At 35.1% G+C, this 18,330-nt stretch overlaps 1 protein-coding gene across 13 annotated transcripts in view; it reads right to left on the reverse strand.

The window, feature by feature from the left end:
* NMD3 (NMD3 ribosome export adaptor) overlaps positions 1 to 18,330 on the reverse strand; it is a 27,156-nt gene continuing 8,826 nt past the window's right edge. For 7 of the 13 annotated variants that reach the window (XM_070072578.2, XM_070072577.2, XM_070072579.2 and 4 more), the window contains exons 6-16: positions 17,276 to 17,404; positions 16,893 to 16,983; positions 15,919 to 15,997; positions 15,129 to 15,225; positions 12,500 to 12,617; positions 9,512 to 9,657; positions 6,398 to 6,510; positions 4,426 to 4,498; positions 3,138 to 3,244; positions 2,174 to 2,244; positions 1 to 1,470 (exon numbers count right to left, since the gene is read on the reverse strand). In XM_070072578.2, the coding sequence (XP_069928679.1) occupies positions 1,340 to 1,470; positions 2,174 to 2,244; positions 3,138 to 3,244; positions 4,426 to 4,498; positions 6,398 to 6,510; positions 9,512 to 9,657; positions 12,500 to 12,617; positions 15,129 to 15,225; positions 15,919 to 15,997; positions 16,893 to 16,983; positions 17,276 to 17,404 (1,155 nt within the window). In that variant the 3' untranslated portion in view covers positions 1 to 1,339. Of the gene's footprint in view, positions 1,471 to 2,173; positions 2,245 to 3,137; positions 3,245 to 4,425; positions 4,499 to 6,397; positions 6,511 to 9,511; positions 10,714 to 12,499; positions 12,618 to 15,128; positions 15,226 to 15,918; positions 15,998 to 16,892; positions 16,984 to 17,275; positions 17,405 to 18,330 lie in introns of those variants that run through there. The other 6 variants (XM_089331020.1, XM_089331021.1, XM_089331022.1 and 3 more) reach the window with 1 other exon arrangement.

Here is an 18,330-nt window from a genome sequence, read left to right on the forward strand (position 1 = left end):
AAGGGAAAAGATGTTTTTATTTTCATGCTGATATTTTAACATAGAAGCGATAAAGACAACATGTGAGCACTTGAGGCAGCCATGCTCACCTTTGAAAAAATAAGAGAAACCTGCCCTACTTGGCTACCATCAAGTATAGGATATGTCTTTTACATCCACAACTTTAACTAAATATGCAGACAGTAAAGGTGCCATTATATGAAGTTCAAGTCTTTATTCATAACTTCAAAACTGGGGAGTCTAATCTTGAAAAAAAGGAAAATGTTTCATTTAGTACTGGCTCCATCTCTTTAATATTTAGTGTTGTGTATATATTTTTAATTACCTCTTAGTTCTGTTATACATAGTAAGCCTGATCTTGCTTACAGAAATAGGACCTTAATATGTCATTCTCAGAACACTTTAGAATCCAAGCCAAGGCTTTTCTTTCAGGATGGATGTAGAGGCATTACTCATTCAAATCTGACTCATGGTTTTATAAGATATATCTTACTTTTATTACTACCCTCTACATGCTGGAATCCAATTTTCTTTTTAATGGTAATGTGCTCAATGATAGCAACTTACATAGAAAATTTCTTTCATCTCAATTCATAAACTAAAATTCTTGAGGTGATAGGAAGACATTTTTATGACATAAGCAGCTACTGCCCTAAGCTGCCTGCCCAAGAAAAATCACAAAGGAACAAACTATTATTTAATCTTTAAGTAACTAGTCTATGTTTGCTACAAATCTATAAATATTTAAATGTTTCTATGCAATAAAAATTAAGATAACCTTCAGTTTAAAAGCATCTGAAGATGTAATTTTATGAAGAAATAAAAAAGATTAACTTTCCTCTTGACTACCCAATGATATGCTGAGACTCAATTTCTCTACCATAAGAACATATAAAATAACCTAAAATGGATCAAAGTGCATAACAAGTTCATATTAAAAATTACTCTTCACAAGCTCATAAAACAAAATGAAAATAATGTAAACACTCATTTTTTGGTTTAAGATTTAATATTCAAGGAATCACAATTTTTCACCTTTTAAAATCTAGCACTATAGCAGGTGAAAATACTGTAATGCCTCATTCTAAAAAAAAGATTCCATACATAAAATGGCCTACATATCAATAATTACATTCTCTATAATCTTTTATTATTACTTAAACTGTAAAGCTATCAAACTCTTGCAGTGCTTTGAGTGAGCAATCAAAATCATATTTATTTAATCTTAAAACCAAATTTTTCATCTTACAATAGGTACGCAAAGATAGAATACACAGTAAAGGTTATTCTGTCCAATTTCCTGAGCCCAAATGTAGAAACAGTCTACAACACAATCTCATTATGTCATCATTGATGCACCTTCTTCACCAGTGGCATCTTGGGAAATATGAAGGTCTTCAAGCATCTCAGCCAAACTAATTCGAGGTGCTCCTTCATCATCTGTGTCACTTTCCACAGGAATGGTTGAATCTGAGAGAAAAAAACACAAAGTAGATTTCAAACTAATGAAAATACAGAAACATTTAAATAGCTGATTCTCCCATCATTAGTATTACTTAACTATCTTATCTAGGCATTCAAATATTCATTGAATAAATGAACTCAATAACAACTCAATAAATGTATCAATAACTAAATAAATGTATGAATAAATTACAGAGGCCAGCAACTTGAGGGATCACACTAGGATAAGGATAAGGACACCCACACCACATACTGGAGTGCTGGTTAAGGCCCTGGCTACTCCACTTCTGATTCAGAGTTCCCTGATAATGTGCCTGGGAAACAGAGAATGAGGGCTCAAGTATTCAAGATCTTGCCACCCCTTTAGGAGACCTAGATGGAGTTCCTGGCTCCTGGCTTCAGTCTGGCCTAGTCCCGGCTGTTGTGGCCATTTGCGGAGTGAACCAGCAGATGGAAGGATCACTTTCTTTGCCTTTCTAATAAACAAATAAATATGTCTTTAAAAAAAGTTATCAAATGTGGTAAAAGCAAGTAACATTTTAGTAAATTTTATTCTTTTGTAACTTTATGTAAAGTTTGACTACAGTGGTTTAAAAAACAAACACTATACGTCAACTATGGGAACCAAAGCTTAAGAAAACAAGTACTCATCCTGGGTACTGTATTTGTACATAATATAATTTAAATGAAACACTCCTAAAACACCAACCTCTGTAAATGTTGACATTTTTTCTAATTGCTTCATCTTCTTCAAGATCTTCAAGGAAATCCTGGTATTGCCTAAAGGAGAAAGAATATTTAAATATTTCATCTTCACCAAGATAATGTGAAGTTACATTTTCTCCATTGTCAGTACTTCAAGATAAATGTGTTCCAATTATTATAATCTTAATAAAAGATAAAATATGGAAGGTAGCTAAATACTTTCACAGGCTTAAAAACTCTTTTCTTTCAAAACTCTGTAATAAAAACAGGTGACTAGAAGGTAATGTTAAATATGACTATGAGAAAATAAGAATCCTCCTCCTCCTCCACTAAAACAGCTTTACGGCCAAGCTGAAATACATAGAATTTAGAACTACAGAAGGTCAAACAAGCACTTACAATATCTCATTATTTTAATGTTAAATGTTTAGTCATACTTTTAAATTACAAGATTATATTTTAGAAACACTGTTGTTTCCTAATTCATATTTCATAAAACAATTTTGTATTGACTCTTCATTTTTTAGACCAGTGTCTTCACCAGCACACAGTCACTTTTTGAATCACCTAATAAACTTTTTTAGAACACATTATCTTCATTTCTGCTGAAGTCATTTGAAAAATAACATAAATGAGCTGTTTTCTTCTAATCTCAAGTTATAAATACTCGGCTAATATTTGTGATATCCACAAGGTAATTATTCACTATATTTTAACTTTTCATCTAAATTGTTCACATTAACAAACACTGCAATTGATCAGGTGATAACCCATGAAGTAACTATTTTACTCATGTTAAATGCCATTATAGACTCTTACACCAATTCCATCAATATCTGATAAAAATACAAAATTAATATTGAGTGTAAAGATAAATCATATGATGCCTATTTCTTTATAACATAAAAATGATTTATCGTTAAGGATTTCCTTTTAGAAAACATGTAAGTTTTAAAGAAAAGGGGCACCTTTCATCATCTGTATCCATGTTCTCTCTCTCTCTTGCAAGCTCTTTCAGTTTCCAGTTTCTACGCCGCTGACGTTTGGTACGATCGTAGCTCTTCTTGATTAATACCTGTAACAAATATTTGCAAAATTACAAAAAAATGGGACTAACTACACAGTAGGACCACAAAATCCAATAAAATTAAAAGTGAAAGGTTATGGGGGTTCCAGAAAAGTCACCAAATTGATAACACAGAGAAAGAAATAGCGGTCAAAAGGACTTTCAAAATCATTCTGTGTATTTATATGAAAACATATTTGGGCATTTTTATATAATTTTTAAAATTTACAAAGTGAAAATTTCCAGTAACTATTATTTCTTTATATCAAAACTTTCAGTATTTTTAAAATCAAACTTCAATTTTCAACTAATATTCATATAACTGTGAAACATCACAGGATGTTTCCCACTAACAAGTGCTTACATACTAGGTATAACTTTCATAATAGTGTATCTTAGAACATAGTAAACCAAACTGCACAATAACTAAAAATTTTACACAACACAAAAATCTTACAAGACAGTCATGATCTCGTCTTATAACCTAGTTAGAAATCCGCATTTTGACTTCACCCAAACCATGCTTCTATTTCCTAACTTGTCAACTAATGAAAGCTAAAATGGTGTATAGAAGGAGAGGGAGGATCCTTCTTTTACCATAACTTAATTTTTTTTCATAACTAAAGAAATCAATGCTTATTCTAAAAGACTAAACAAAAAGTAGGTCTTTTACACTGATTTCAATCAATCTAATGACTGTTAAACTCATCATGTTAGAACTTCACAGATTTCTCACAATAGTCTTTCTCCAAGATTTGATACTTGATAAAAGATTATTCCCAACTTTAATTATATTCAGATTTGAATAATGTGTCTTCATTCTAAATGCCTTCTTAACTGAGCAATATACATAATAGGCTGATCCTAGCAAGAATGAACTTGAGTAATTTTATAGGATCATCAATTATAACTGCAAATATATTTCTGCTCTACAGAGAGCATCAACTTTTTTGACAGAAAATAAAAATCTGATAACAAACACAAAAGAATTCAAGAAATTATGGGCTTACCCCCAAGAAAAATTATTTAAAATGAAGACTTTTGTTATTATATCTTCCCTTCAATTCAAAGAAACCTCTACATTAATTTGCTATTTTCAGAAGTGTGAATTCATACACTCTGACTCATGTGAAGAGTTACAACCAATCCCTTTTTATATAGGAAAAAAAGAGAAAAATTAAAAGTCTTACCACATCTGGAACTCTATCAGAGTTCATTTTGTTGACATGTTCATCATTTAAATTACAGTTGGCCAAGTCAAACCTGAAATGTAAACAATGAAAAATTATTTATCCCTTCAGTGTAACTTTGTGTTACAGATAGTACCGAAATCTTTCTCTCAATCTCAAACATTTAAGATGCTTCACACTTTAAGTTTTAGCAATTTACATAGCATAGCTCCTATAGATCGTGGTAGAAACAAATTATTCTACCTCTGAGGGTCATATAGTAACCATTATTGTCTACCTCTCTATATATGAAGGGACTTCAAAAGTTCATTAAGGGGCCGGCGCCGTGGCTCACTAGGCTAATCCTCCACCTTGCGGCACCGGCACACCGGGTTCTAGTCCCGGTTGGGGCGCTGGATTCTGTCCCGGTTGCCCCTCTTCCAGGCCAGCTCTCTGCTGTGGCCAGGGAGTGCAATGGAGGATGGCCCAAGTCCTTGGGCCCTGCACCCCATGGGAGACCAGGATAAGTACCTGGCTCCTGCCATCGGATCAGCGCGGTGTGGCGGCCGCAGTGCGAAGGCCGCGGCGGCCACTGGAGGGTGAACCAATGGCAAAAGGAAGACCTTTCTCTCTGTCTCTCTCTCTCTGTCCACTCTGCCTGTCCAAAAAAAAAAAAAAAAAGTTCATTAAGGGACCGGTATGTGGCACAGCAGGTTAAGCTGCCACCTGTGACATCAGAGCAAGTCCAGAATGCTCCACTTCTAATCCAGCTCCCTGATTATGTGTCTGGGAAAGCAGTAGCAGATGGCCCAAGTATGTGAGCTCCTATCACCCATGTGGGAGACTACAATGGAGTTCAAGGCTCCTGGCTTTGGCCTGACCCAGTACCAACCACTGCAGTCATTTGGGGAGTGCACCAGCAAATGGAAGATTGATCTATCTCTCTCTCTCTCTCTCTGAAACTCTGCTTTCAAATAAATAAATCCTTAAGAAAAAAAAGTACATGAAAAATGAACATTATGAAAAAACTATGAATTTCAAAGTTTCCTCTCCAAAACAAGCATCTTTTCATCTATTTTCCATGAGCTTTTTGAAGTACCCTCACTTGTAAAATCAGCTAAACAGACTAATATGCCAATCTAAATTAAGGATTTAGTGGAATAGCTTCATCTGCTTTACAAAGCAACATAAAGCAAATCAAAATCCCTCATTCTCCCAGGTAAAGGAACTGAAACCTAATAGCAAAAGTAATGTATAAGGCACACAGGTAAACTGATTTATAAAGGACTCTTTTTCACTTTTATATACCCTTAAGATATGGGTGCTAAATATTAAAAGTGAAATATTGAGTGGCACCACACACATAATAGAAATAAACTACCTATTCCTCAAAAAAGCTATAAATTTGGATCTAACTGTATAATTTCAAGATTCAATTACTAAAATCTTGGAAGAGATGACTTTTTAAGATGATGGCCAAAATAAAGTAATCATAGGCTTCCATCCAATCCACAGTTTAGTTATCAATAATAAAACAAGGAACCAGTGCTGTGGCTCAAGAGGTTAAGCTACAACCTGTGATGCCAGCATCCCATGAGTGACAGTTCAATTCCTGGCTGATCCACTTCTGACATAGTTCCCTGCTAATTTTCCTGGGATAGTAACAGAAGATGATCCAAGTGCCTGGGCCAAACAACCACGTGGCAAACCAGATGCGTTCCAAGCTCCTGGCTTCAGTCTGGCCCAGACACAGTCATTGTGGCCATTTGGGGAATGAATCAGCAGATCCACCATCTGTCCCTGCTCTTTCTGTTAACCAACTTCAAATAAAATAACTAAATCTTTAAAAAATAATAATAAAATCAATTATAAACTACCTCAGAACCCATCCTTTTGGAATAGACAACTTTGGTATTTTAGGTAGCCTCGCTGGCCCCTAAAGAAAATACACAATGCTAATTGGCAGTTTAAAATGCTACAAAGTAATACACACCCCAACACCAGGTCTCCAGGATTTAGAAGATGTCCCAAATGTGTGCGACAAAAATACTGCTTATCTGTATTCATTTCAGATGTTTTCTGTACCCAGACTTCCCCGAGTGTATGCTTAAGAGGAAAGAAAATGTATTCTTCAATAATATAAAAATAAATCAAAAAAGCATCTCAAGAAAAGTTAAATACAATATTGATTTTTGGCTAATTTTCTTTTAAACACAGGAATTATTATTTTTAAGATCTCTGAAATACTGAGAAAATTAACAAATTAATGAATCATGAGTATGGAGACTCACAAAGAATTTAGAAAAATCACTGATTATTGTTAAGGCTTATTTAAGTCTTTTATAAAACATTAACAGTATCACCTCAAAATAAACTATATAAAAAGAAGTATTTTCAAAGGAAGATAGGTCAATACAGACTGTGCAAACGGAGTAACTTAAAAAGGTAGGGAAATTATAAAGCAAGGAAATATTCCAAGCAATCCCATTTGACACAAGAATTCAGGAGGGAGGGAGAAATTTCAGTAGCACATCATCAGAATACCCAAATATCAAATTAAATTTTTTGGACATCAACTAGCTTAAAGTGTAATCTTTTCTTTTAAAACTATTGTAGAAATAACAAGTTTGAAATTTTAAACTAGAAAACTGCTGATTCTCTTTTCGACTTAAGATTTTACAAGCACTTATAATTTAATTTCAAATTACCATGCTGAATTAAGAGTAACGTGCCAATACCTTTTAGTAACAAAGAGCAAATAAAGTGAGATCAGAGAAAAATATTAAGAGTTACAAGCAAAATTAAGGAATCTAAAAATAAATAAATAAAAAGGTAGAAAGGAAAAAGTAAAATAAAAGACAGGTCTCATATTTAGGAAAGAACTGAAAAAGAAAACGAATTACCAGGGAGAAACTAAATTCTACACAATAGGATTCACTTTTTAGCTACCAGACTGCTTTTTATAAAAGACTTCTGGTGAGCTGGCATTGTGGTTAGCAAGTCAAGCTGCTGCTTGTGACGCCAGCATCCCATATGGGCTCCGGTTTGAGTCCTGGATGCTCCAGTTCCAACACAGCTCTCTGCTAATCTGTCTGGGAAAAGAGCAGCCCCTGCACCCATGCAGAACACCCAAAAAAAGCTCCTGGCCCCTGGCTTCAGATCAGCCCAGATCCAGTCGTTGTTGCCATTTGGGGAGTGAACCAGTGGATGGAAAATGGATCTCTTTCTCTCTTTTTCTCTCCGTAAATTCTGCCTTTCAAATAAATAAATAAATCTTAAAAAAAAAAAAAAAGACTTACGAACCTGTTTTGTTTTTATCTGCCTGAGATGTGTTGTCCTTCAATATTTATTAAAAACGTAAAGTGTGCTCTTGCTGCTATTAATTTTTTATTTTAAACAAGTCTGTACAAAGTATCCTCTTTTCCATTTCCATTGACTTTTCCCCAAAATAACGAAAGTTATTTTTGCCTCAAAAGGCATATATCAAAATAAGTTAGTATCCTTAACACTTAAATAGGAGATCTCTAAATGCTATTTCACAATGAAAGAAACCAGACTTCCATTCTTAAGCAAATACTTTATTCCATATATGGGTTAAAAATATGCAATGTGATCTTGAAATGCCAGAATGCTGTTGTTTTACCAGAAAATAATAAACATGCTTAAAAGACTAAGAAAGTCATGTCAAAAGGACTTAAAAACCATTATGAAGGGGCTCCCCTTGGCCAAATTTGGGGCAATCTGAGCATTTAAAAACAGGAAGGAAAAACAGGGAGAGGGGGAGGAAAGAAGAGAGTAAGTGGAAAGGAAAGAAAAATATAGTAAATACATAATATTTCATGAGATCATAATGACACAGAGGAAGAGACAATGCTAACTACAAAAACAAATCAAAATTAATTTTCATCACCAGAAGTGATTCTTAGATCAACTCCTTACTCTGAAAATATGTGATGAAAGAGAAAGAATTAAGCATTTATGCAGAAAAGACTTTTAGGGAAACCAATAGCCCTAGCTAATAATGGGGAGTTCTTCCTTAATAAAATAGAACAGCTAATATGCAGAAAAAATAATACAAATAGAAAATTTGTCATTTTGTACCTTAAATAAGATAATTTAGGTAAGAATTATCAACAGATGCTAAAAGTAGGTAGAAAACAGAGACAACAGGGCTTGATATCTGCATATTATCACTCCACAAATTATTTGCTGGTCAAAAGGGAAAGAAGCATCATAACATTAACAATGATGGGATCTGGCTATCACCAAAGTAGAAATTACTTGTCTCTTGATATGATAAAAAGGGGACAGCATCACCCCTTAAATACCCTGGCAAAAAATATGCAACCTAAATTTAGCCAAACCTTTAGATTCATTTTCCAGTTTAGAGACAATACAAGTAAAAAGCAGATTAATGACATCATGAGGAAAGAATAAGACAGATCCAGCATATAGAATATTTTATAAGACAAATGCTCTAGCTGTCTAAGGAAGTTGGTATCATGACAAAAACAAAACCTAACAAAACAAAAAATAGGGATGGGGACAGGGATAGGACGTGTTATTAAAGAAAAGATTTATGAGACAGAGTATTTAGATATAATGTATAATTTCTTAATGTATTCTATTTTGAGCAAACCATATAAGATATTTTGGATTACAAAAGAGGACATCTGAATACAGATTATCTGATTTGTAGGTATGATGATGCTTTTTATAGAAAAATGTTGCTATTTTAAATAAGCAATGCATACTGAAGTATCTTATTTTTACTGATGATTTTTAAACAGTCAAAAGTTAATTGGTCACTTGGTCCTCCTACAAGCAAATGCCTTTTTATAATAATGGGAATTGCGTTTAACAGTAATAGAAACAATTTTTAGAACAGAATGAAATGAAAAAAAATTATCATACCAGATAGTTTAAGTCTGATAATTTTCACTATATATCTAGTTTAAAAAAAGAATATGAAATGCATTTTTTAACCTACTATGGTGCTACCTTTATTTGAATTCACAATTTGGAATTACCAACAAATAAAAAAAAAAAAGAGGCTGAAACCAAAAGTTGCCCCCTGTCCCAAAAAACTGGGAAGAATGTAGCTTACCTTTTTTGATATCATTCCAGCACCTGCACTACGTTTCAAATCTCGGACTATACTGCATTCCATTACAATAAACTCCTCTAGCTGTTTCGGATGGCATAAGCTATTGAAAGGGTGACTCCAGAAAGTGCTCCCATCAATATCTGCAACTAAGAATAAGCACAGAACACTAAAAAACAACAAAAAGGATGCATTTCAAAGAGTTCATCAAATGTGTTAACTAGGAAGAAGTCAGTAAATACCAACTGGGAAGCATCTGGTCAACAGTAACCATTGTGTCAACTTACTCTCTAGTGTTACCATTTACTTCTATAAATAAACCCAAAATTCCCACAGTACATTAGAAATATCAGCTATAAAAATATCTTAAGTAGGTACCAAAATTAGAGTATCACAGACCTAAGTACCTTTTTTTTTTTTTTTTTTTTTGACAGGCAGAGTGGACAGTGAGAGAGAGAGAGAGAGAGAGACAGAGAAAGGTCTTTCTTTTGCCGTTGGTTCACCCTCCAATGGCTGCCGAGGCCGGCGCGCTGCGGCCGGCGCACTGTGCTGATCCGATGGCAGGAGCCAGGTACTTATCCTGGTCTCCCATGGGGTGCAGGGCCCAAGCACTTGGGCCATCCTCCACTGCACTCCCTGGCCACAGCAGAGAGCTGGCCTGGAAGAGGGGCAACCGGGACAAAATCCGGCGCCCCGACCAGGACTAGAACCCGGTGTGCCGGCGCCGCTAGGCGGAGGATTAGCCTAGTGAGCCGCAGCGCCGGCCAGACCTAAGTACCTTTTAAACGAGAACAGATTGTTGTTTCATGTACATTTTGGAATTTTATTTTAGAAACACATATCATTGTAGCTGCTTAGTTTATGGAAAACAAAGTCCAGTTCTACCTAACAGATAAAGAATATCCATCCTAGTATTGCAAACAAGCCTTTTTTTTTTCAAAAATTTTATCTTTTAATTCCATTTTCTTTTTTTAATTTCATTTTTTAAATTCCATTTTCTTTTTTTTTTTTTTTAAAGCTTTGTTTATTTATTTGAGAGGCAGGGTTACTGAGAGATGAAAGAGAGGTCCTCCATCTGCTGGTTCACTTCCAAAATGACCACAATAGCCAGAGCGGGGCCTGTTCAAAGCCAGCAGAAGGTACAGGAGCCCAAGCACTCAGGACATCCTCCACTTTGTTCCCAGGCCATCAGCAGGGAGCTGGATCTGAAACGGAGCAGTGAAGCTTGATCTTGGAATTCCATATGGGTCTCCTACATAAGTGACAGGGCAGGGGCCCAGGTACTTGACCTTCCACTGCTTTCCAAGGCAAATTAGCAGGGAGCTGGAGCAGAAGCAGAGCAGCCAGGACCCAAGTTGGTGCTCTGATATAGGATGCTGTTGTCAAAAACAGTGGCTTAACTCACTGCGCCACAATGCTGGCCCCACAAAAAGACCTTTAACGGATGAACTCTAATTGATAGGGATAATGAACAACTTTCTGGAAAATATAAAAATAAACTCAAGATTTTATAATATTTATAACTATAGGAAATATATGAAGAAGATCAAGAAGTAGGAAACACAGCCAAATACTAAGACACCGATCAACATGAGGTCCACTTTAGAAAATAGTTTTTACAAAGGAAATGTTCTTAAAAGAGATATATAATAAATTAAGTCAATTAAAACATCCCACTGGTTCACAAAAAGTCAAATATTCCAAAATGTAAATATCTGAATACATTAAAATTTGGCAATGAATTTAAATAATTTGTCACAAAAATTAAATGAAGGAAGTGGGCATTTAGCCTAGCAGTTAGAACACCAGTTAAAATGCCTATATCCCAAATCAGACTGACTTGGTTAAATACCCAGATCCAGCTTCTGACTCCAGCTGCCTGGTAAGGCATACCCTAGGAGGCAGCAGTGATGGCATAAATCACTGACTGGGTCCCTGTCATTCATGTGGGAGACCTGGGTTTAGTTCCTAGGTTCTGGCTTCGGCACAGTCCCCTCCTAGGTGTTGCAGACATTGAGAAAGAAGCTAATAACTGGAACTCTCTCTCTGTCTTAACCTTGCAAATAAATAAATAAAAATTTTAAAAGAAAATTAAATGAAGTAAATAAATCAATTTCAATAAAAACTAATGGAATAAAATTGTAAGCTTATAAAAGTTCACAGAATTGTTTCTTTAAATAAAAAGTACAAGCATGAGTGATCAAAAGCTTTATAATTCCAATGTTCTGTAACTATTAAACAGCAGCAGGACTGGCATTGTGGCACTGCAGGTTAAGCCTCTGTGATGCTGGCATCCTATATGAGCGCCAGTACAAGCCCTGATTGTTTTACTTCCGATCCAGCTCCCTGCTAATGCACCTGGGGAAGCTGCAAGTTCCAGGCTTGTGACTTTGACCTGGCTCAGTCCCAGACCTTGTGGCCATTTGGAGTGTAAACCAGCACATGGAAGACTTTTCTCTGTTTTTCTCCCTCTCTAAACCTCTGCCTTTAATATAAATAAATAAATAAATAAATCTTTAAAAAAAAGTATTAAACAATAGTGCAAACTTTAAAACAATATGGCTGAGAATGTGCGATAAAATGAAAAACATAAATAACTATTGTTTGCCTACAGGACAAAATTGTCAAGGCAAATAGTTTTTTTTTTTTTTTTTTTTTTATTTGACAGATAGAGTTAGTGAGAGAGAGACAGAGAGAAAGGAGAAAGGCCTTCCTTCCATTGGTTCAGCCCCCAAATGGCCAGCACAGCCGGAGCTACGCCAATCCGAAGCCAGGAGCCAGGTGCTTCCTCCTGGTCTCCCACCCTGGTGCAGGTGCCCAAGCACTTGGGCCATCCTCCACTGCCTTTCCAGGCCACAGCAGAGAGCTAAACTGGGAGAGGAGCAGCCAGGACTAGAACCGGTGCTCATATGGGATGCCGGCGCCGCAGGCAGAGGATTAGCCAAGTGAGCCACAGCGCCAGCCCCAAGGCAAATAGTTTTTAAAACTTACCTTGTAGAGTGTTTGGATCTATGAGGTGGATGGCACTAGTTACTCGAATACAAACACAAATCTGGTTCATATTTCCCAGACTTTGTGCCAGTTTAGGAGACAGGCAGACAACATTATCCTAGGCATAAGAAAATTTATAAAGAGGAAAATCCTAAATAACAATATAAACCTGATCCAACTACATTTTATTTTTCATTCTTGTACAAAAAAATGCTCTAAAGAAAAGAATTAGAACTTAAAGAAATTGAAAATAAGCTATACCTTCTTAAGACAGGCGTATCTGTCCTAATAAAAATACTTTAAAAAATCTTCCAGGGTCTATTCACCAAGTTACTATTATGTATATGTAAAATTTATTGCAATTTTAATGCTTATCACTCTATATGTTAATATAGTATACATTCCAGCCAGAGAATTAACATCAGGAGTAGTGTGATTTTCTAAATCTACTTGTGAGTACTTTCAATATTCATAGAAAACAAATTTCAAAGGAACCCAATGTTTCTCTTACATGGCTACCACACCAAAATGTAATCAAAGATTTAGTGCTCAATAAAGTCACATATGCCTATATGTAAACTGGAAGACAATACCTAGCAATATAATGATACTTTCAAACTATATTAAAATATAAAAAGGATTTGGGTTATACTTTTAAACTAAATATATTCATAATCATAGACTCCTCCACTGAAGGGATATTCTATGCATAATAACCCCCCTACTCTAGTCTTTCCTTTTTTATCCAACTTTTTAAAGATAAACAAAAATATGGTCAACCTGCCAAATCCAAATATTCCACATCTGTAAATTCAACCGAGAACAAAACAAAAATGTGTGAGGAAAAAAAAAACCTGCATTTCTACTGAACAGATTTATTGTCATTTCTTAAATATCAACTATTTACATAGAACTTACATTGTACTATTAGTAATCTAGAGATGTTATAAGGTATCCCAGAAGATGTCCAAAGGATATCCATAGGTAATATGAAAATATTACATCATTTTATATAAGGCACTTCAACTTCCTTGGATTTTAATATCTGCAAAGGATCTGATACTGAGGGATGACTGTACTTCCATTTTGTATTCTACCAGTTACTTATATGAGTCACTCAAAGCAGTTAATATCTAAGGCCTAAGTATGTCCTTATGCCCAAATTCATTAATTCTTAGGCTTCATATGTCAGGAAATGTTTATTGTTTTAAAAGAGGAGTTGGCAAAAAACGACCTTAGGGACAAATTTGGTCCACCATCTAAGAACTTTGAGAGACAGATATACAGAGTACTCATCTATTGGTCCACTTCCCAAATGTCCAACAGCCTTCGGCTGGGGCAAAGCCAGGAGCTGCAAACTCAGCCTAGGTCTCCAACATGCATGGCACAAACCCAATTACTTGAGTTACCACTGCTGCTCCCAAGGTCTGCATTATCAGGAGCCTGAGGTATCAAACCTAGGCACTCATAAGGATAAAGGATGCAGGTGTCTTAACTGCAAGGCCAACTGCAGCCCCACCACCACTTATTGCTACAGGTAGTTTTATGGGAACACAGTTCTGGTCACTCACTCACATATTAATCATGGCTGCTTTTGTATAACAAGAGCAGAGCTAACAAGTTGCAAAAGAGGTTATAGGGTTTGAAAGCAAAAAATATTTACTATCTAGCCCTTTATAGAAAGCTTGCTGGTAGGCAGCAATCATGGCTAAAGTACATGAGTTCCTGCCAACCTGTGGGAGACCAAGATGGAGTTCCTGGCTCTTCACTCAGCCTGGCCTCACCCTGTTTGTGGCCACTTGGGAAATGAACCAACAGTTGGAGTATCTCTCTCTTTCTCTCTGTCTTTCAAATAAAAAAAATGAACACATCTTAAAAAAAAAACTGCTGACCCTATTTTAGGCTATTATTTTACTCTAGTACTGTATACAAAGTGAATACTTAAGTAAATAGATAATGGCATCATAGTTCACAATAAATAATGGTAGTTATCATTATTAGTGGTTTAATATAAAAATGTGAGTTCCTACATGGTAGAGAGCTGACTAGTCATCAACACATAGTCACATAGTATTCTATATAGTGAATGCTCAATAATTACTTATTGAATTTTAAATCATTTACATTTTTGTAGTTTGTATCTTAGAAGATTAAATGAAATAATCTACATTTAAAGGTTTTATTCAGATACTTTTAAATAACAAAAAGGATTCCGTGATCTCATTTCCACAATATTGATTAATTTAATCCTGCCAAAATCCTGTTTGCATATGTTCCACAAAAAGCTCACTAATACTTATTTTAATATCATTTCCTGTATTCAAAGTTTTGTAGAACTGTCATATGTCCACTAGGATCACAAGTTTTAAGGAAAATGAATTTTTAAAAAACTGACACCAGGACATTTCATCTTAAAAAAACAAATGAAATGCATTTCAATTCATAATTACAAGCATGGTTACTTTTCTGTATCTTTTTAACATGGCTGAATATTTCAGAAATCATTGAAGTTCGTTATTCTACACTTTACACCAAGTTCAGAAAAAAGCCAGGAGTTATAAACTACATTCAAACCAATTAATCACTTGTATTCTTATACAGATACGAATTATCAAATTTAAAAAATTACCTTGCATATTGGAACAATTTCCACAGAAAAAGTGCTTTTGTAATTGTATGTGTTACTATGGATATCTTGAGATATCAGTCTTTGTGATGCTTTGTATCTATTAACAAAAAAAGATTAAAATCAATATAAAGACTAAGGTTCTTGTGAAGACACAGGAATATCAATTTTCATCAAATCAGATTATCACTGTCCAAGGTCTGAAACAGCTTCCTGATGTCTGCTATGTTAGAGCAAATTTCATCCACGTGTAATTTAAAACCTTCATAGGTCTAATTATATTCCATCTATTTTCAACCTTATCTGCTGAAAGCCTCCAAAATATGTACTTGGGCTCAGACCAATGTGCTCTCTACATGCTATCCATTAAAACTTACCCAAATGCCCATTGCAAGTCTTTGTTCACCCTAGTATCTTCAATTTTAAATTCCACCTTTGAAAAATTTTTCCCACTTTTGAACCACAAGTCCCACTTCTTCCATAAAGCTTTCCACAAAGCTCTCTTATACCCTATTTTTCCTGTTTCATATCATTTAAATACATTTAATCAATGGTTCAGCATAACAGTGTTTAGTATCACGGTGTTAGTTTTAGCTCCCCAAGGAGATTCTTACGTGCTCTTCAGTTACTCTATCACTTAAAGTGCCTAAACCAATAAAAGCTTCCTGACTGTATAAGTACTCCTACGATTTTTAAAATTTTTAACCTAAAGAATATTGTCAAAGCCTCAACAATGTTACCCATATCTATTCCCAGATCCCCAGAATAAGCAACATTTAGGTTTAGAACATACCTACAGGGAACTGTACACTGAAGAAATTCTACCATCTTCTGAGCATGTTGCTTTGAGGAATAATAGAAATCCAGACCATCTGAAAAAAAAAAAATTCTGTAAAGTAAGACTTACTTCACAAATTAAATCTATACTAAATAAAATCAAATCAGAAAATATAAAGATTATATTGTAGCCATAACAGATTAGGAATATCATTTAAGATTTGCTTGATAAAAGGACAAAATAAAATACAAGGCCAAGAGAGAGAAACAGATATTTTATGTATCACTATTTGGTATCACTATTTATTATTACTAAATTTAGACTTCTGAATTATTGTATACATCATAAATCCTCTGATATGAAAAACATAAAAACAGTATAGAAAGAACTTATAGAACTCAAAAATAATTAACTTCTTCCAATGAGAAACTGTTCTCTCTACTACATAAAATAAGTTTTTGATGAATCTTCTATCATAGCATTGAACACTTTATTCACATAGTTACTGGTTACTCATTAGGTAACAAGGCAAACGATTCACTGAGGGCAGGAGTTAGTATCAGTTCATCTTTATGTTCTAAGAACACAGCATGGCATCTATCATAAACCAGAGGGTTGATAAGTATCATTAATTTGGGCAGAGGCAGAAAATCAAAGAAAAAAATTCTGAGTTCTAAGTCTCTGCTATATAACAGAGTAGCCACATGTAACCTGAATCTAATTTTAAATTAAAATAGGAGAAAATAAAAATTCAGTTCCTCTAATTAGTTGCACTAATCAGATTTCAATTACTCAACAGCCACAAATGACTAACTAGTGACTATCACACTGGACAGAGAGGATATAGAACTAAGACGTTTTTAATTTCCTAACAGAAAGTTCTTTTGGATGGTACTACTAATCCAGAAACTATCAGGAAAGATAAGATTACTTAGGTAAGTTGAAATAAACTATGACATAATTTCAAACTCTTTCCAATTTTAACTCACCATGAATCTCTTTGATACGAAGTGTATTCTGATGCATTCCATACTTCAGAATCAACTGTTCCAGATAGTAGAAAGTTTTTTTGTGCAAAGTCTAAATATAAATATATTATTAATAAATTAAAGTCAAAATATTTATAAATATAGCACATGAAGATACCATCTATAGATATGGGACACTGAGTTTTCAAACAAAAACCATATTTAAAGATTATCTAAAATAGAATAATATCTATTTCCAAAGGTGAATGCTTCAGGGACCTAGACTATCCCTAGTACCTAATGGATTTGAAAAGAAAGTAAAAGAGAAGTTTGGACCAGCTGTTTATAATTGGCAAAGCTGAACTGTAAGATATAGAACTCACTCACCATATTTCTCACATTACCTTTTGCCTGACTTGAATCACAGCCTTCCAGAAATCCTTAGCTTCTACTCTATGGCAATCACCACACATTTGGGACTGAACAACATAATCCACCACAAATACCTGCTGAAGGATGGCACCATTCATCACCTGATGAAAGAAAATAATTATATTCTCTGAATCTTACAGTTCAATAACAGATTTTTCTTAAAATATTTTAATATATTCTTCTTTGAATGCTCTGAAGATATCAACTAGGCAATTTAAAAATAAAAAACATTTTTTATTTACTTGAAAGGCAGAGCTAGAGAGAAAGGAGGAGAGACAAAGAAGAGAGAGATTGAGATCTTCCATCTGCTGGTTCACTCCCCAAATGGCTACAATGGTCGGGACTGGGCCAGGCTAAAGCTAAAAACTTCTTCCAGGTCCCCCACATGGGTGTAGAGGCCAGCCCAAGCACTTGAGCCATCTTCCACGGCTTTCCCAGGTGCATTAACAGGGAGCTGGATCAGAAGTGGAGCAGCCATCTGGGATGCTGATGTTGCAGGTGGAGGCTTAACCTGCTACGTCACAACGCCAGCCCCACAAGCAAATTTAAAGTCATTAGTTATACTATTTCTTTTTTAAAAAAAATATATTTATTTATTTGAAAGTCGAGTAAGAGTTACACAGAGAGAGAAGGAGAGGCAGAAAGAAAAAGAGATCTTCCATCTGCTGGTTCACTGCCCAGTTGGTCGCAATGGCCAGAGCTGCACCATTCCAAAGCCAGGAACCAGGAGCTTTTTCTGGGTCTCCCATGTGGGTGCATGGGCCCAAGCACTTGGGCCATCTTCTACTGCTTTCTCAGGCCATACCAGATAGCTGGATCGGAAGTGGAGCACCCAGGACTCAAACCGGCACTCATATGGGATGCCAGCACTGCAGGCGGTGGCTTTACCCGCTAACACTACAGCGCTGGCCCCCATTTATACCATTTCAAGAATGATATACAGCTTTAACTCTTACATTCCAAATTTATCTGTAGTTATAGTGGTTGTAAGGCTATTCTTTGAAGAATTTGTATACAAATTTGTGTG

This window comes from Oryctolagus cuniculus, chromosome 4 (assembly GCF_051225735.1).
Source record: "Oryctolagus cuniculus isolate XC-2025 breed Fujian yellow rabbit chromosome 4, ASM5122573v1, whole genome shotgun sequence".
Lineage (NCBI taxonomy): Eukaryota > Metazoa > Chordata > Mammalia > Lagomorpha > Leporidae > Oryctolagus > Oryctolagus cuniculus.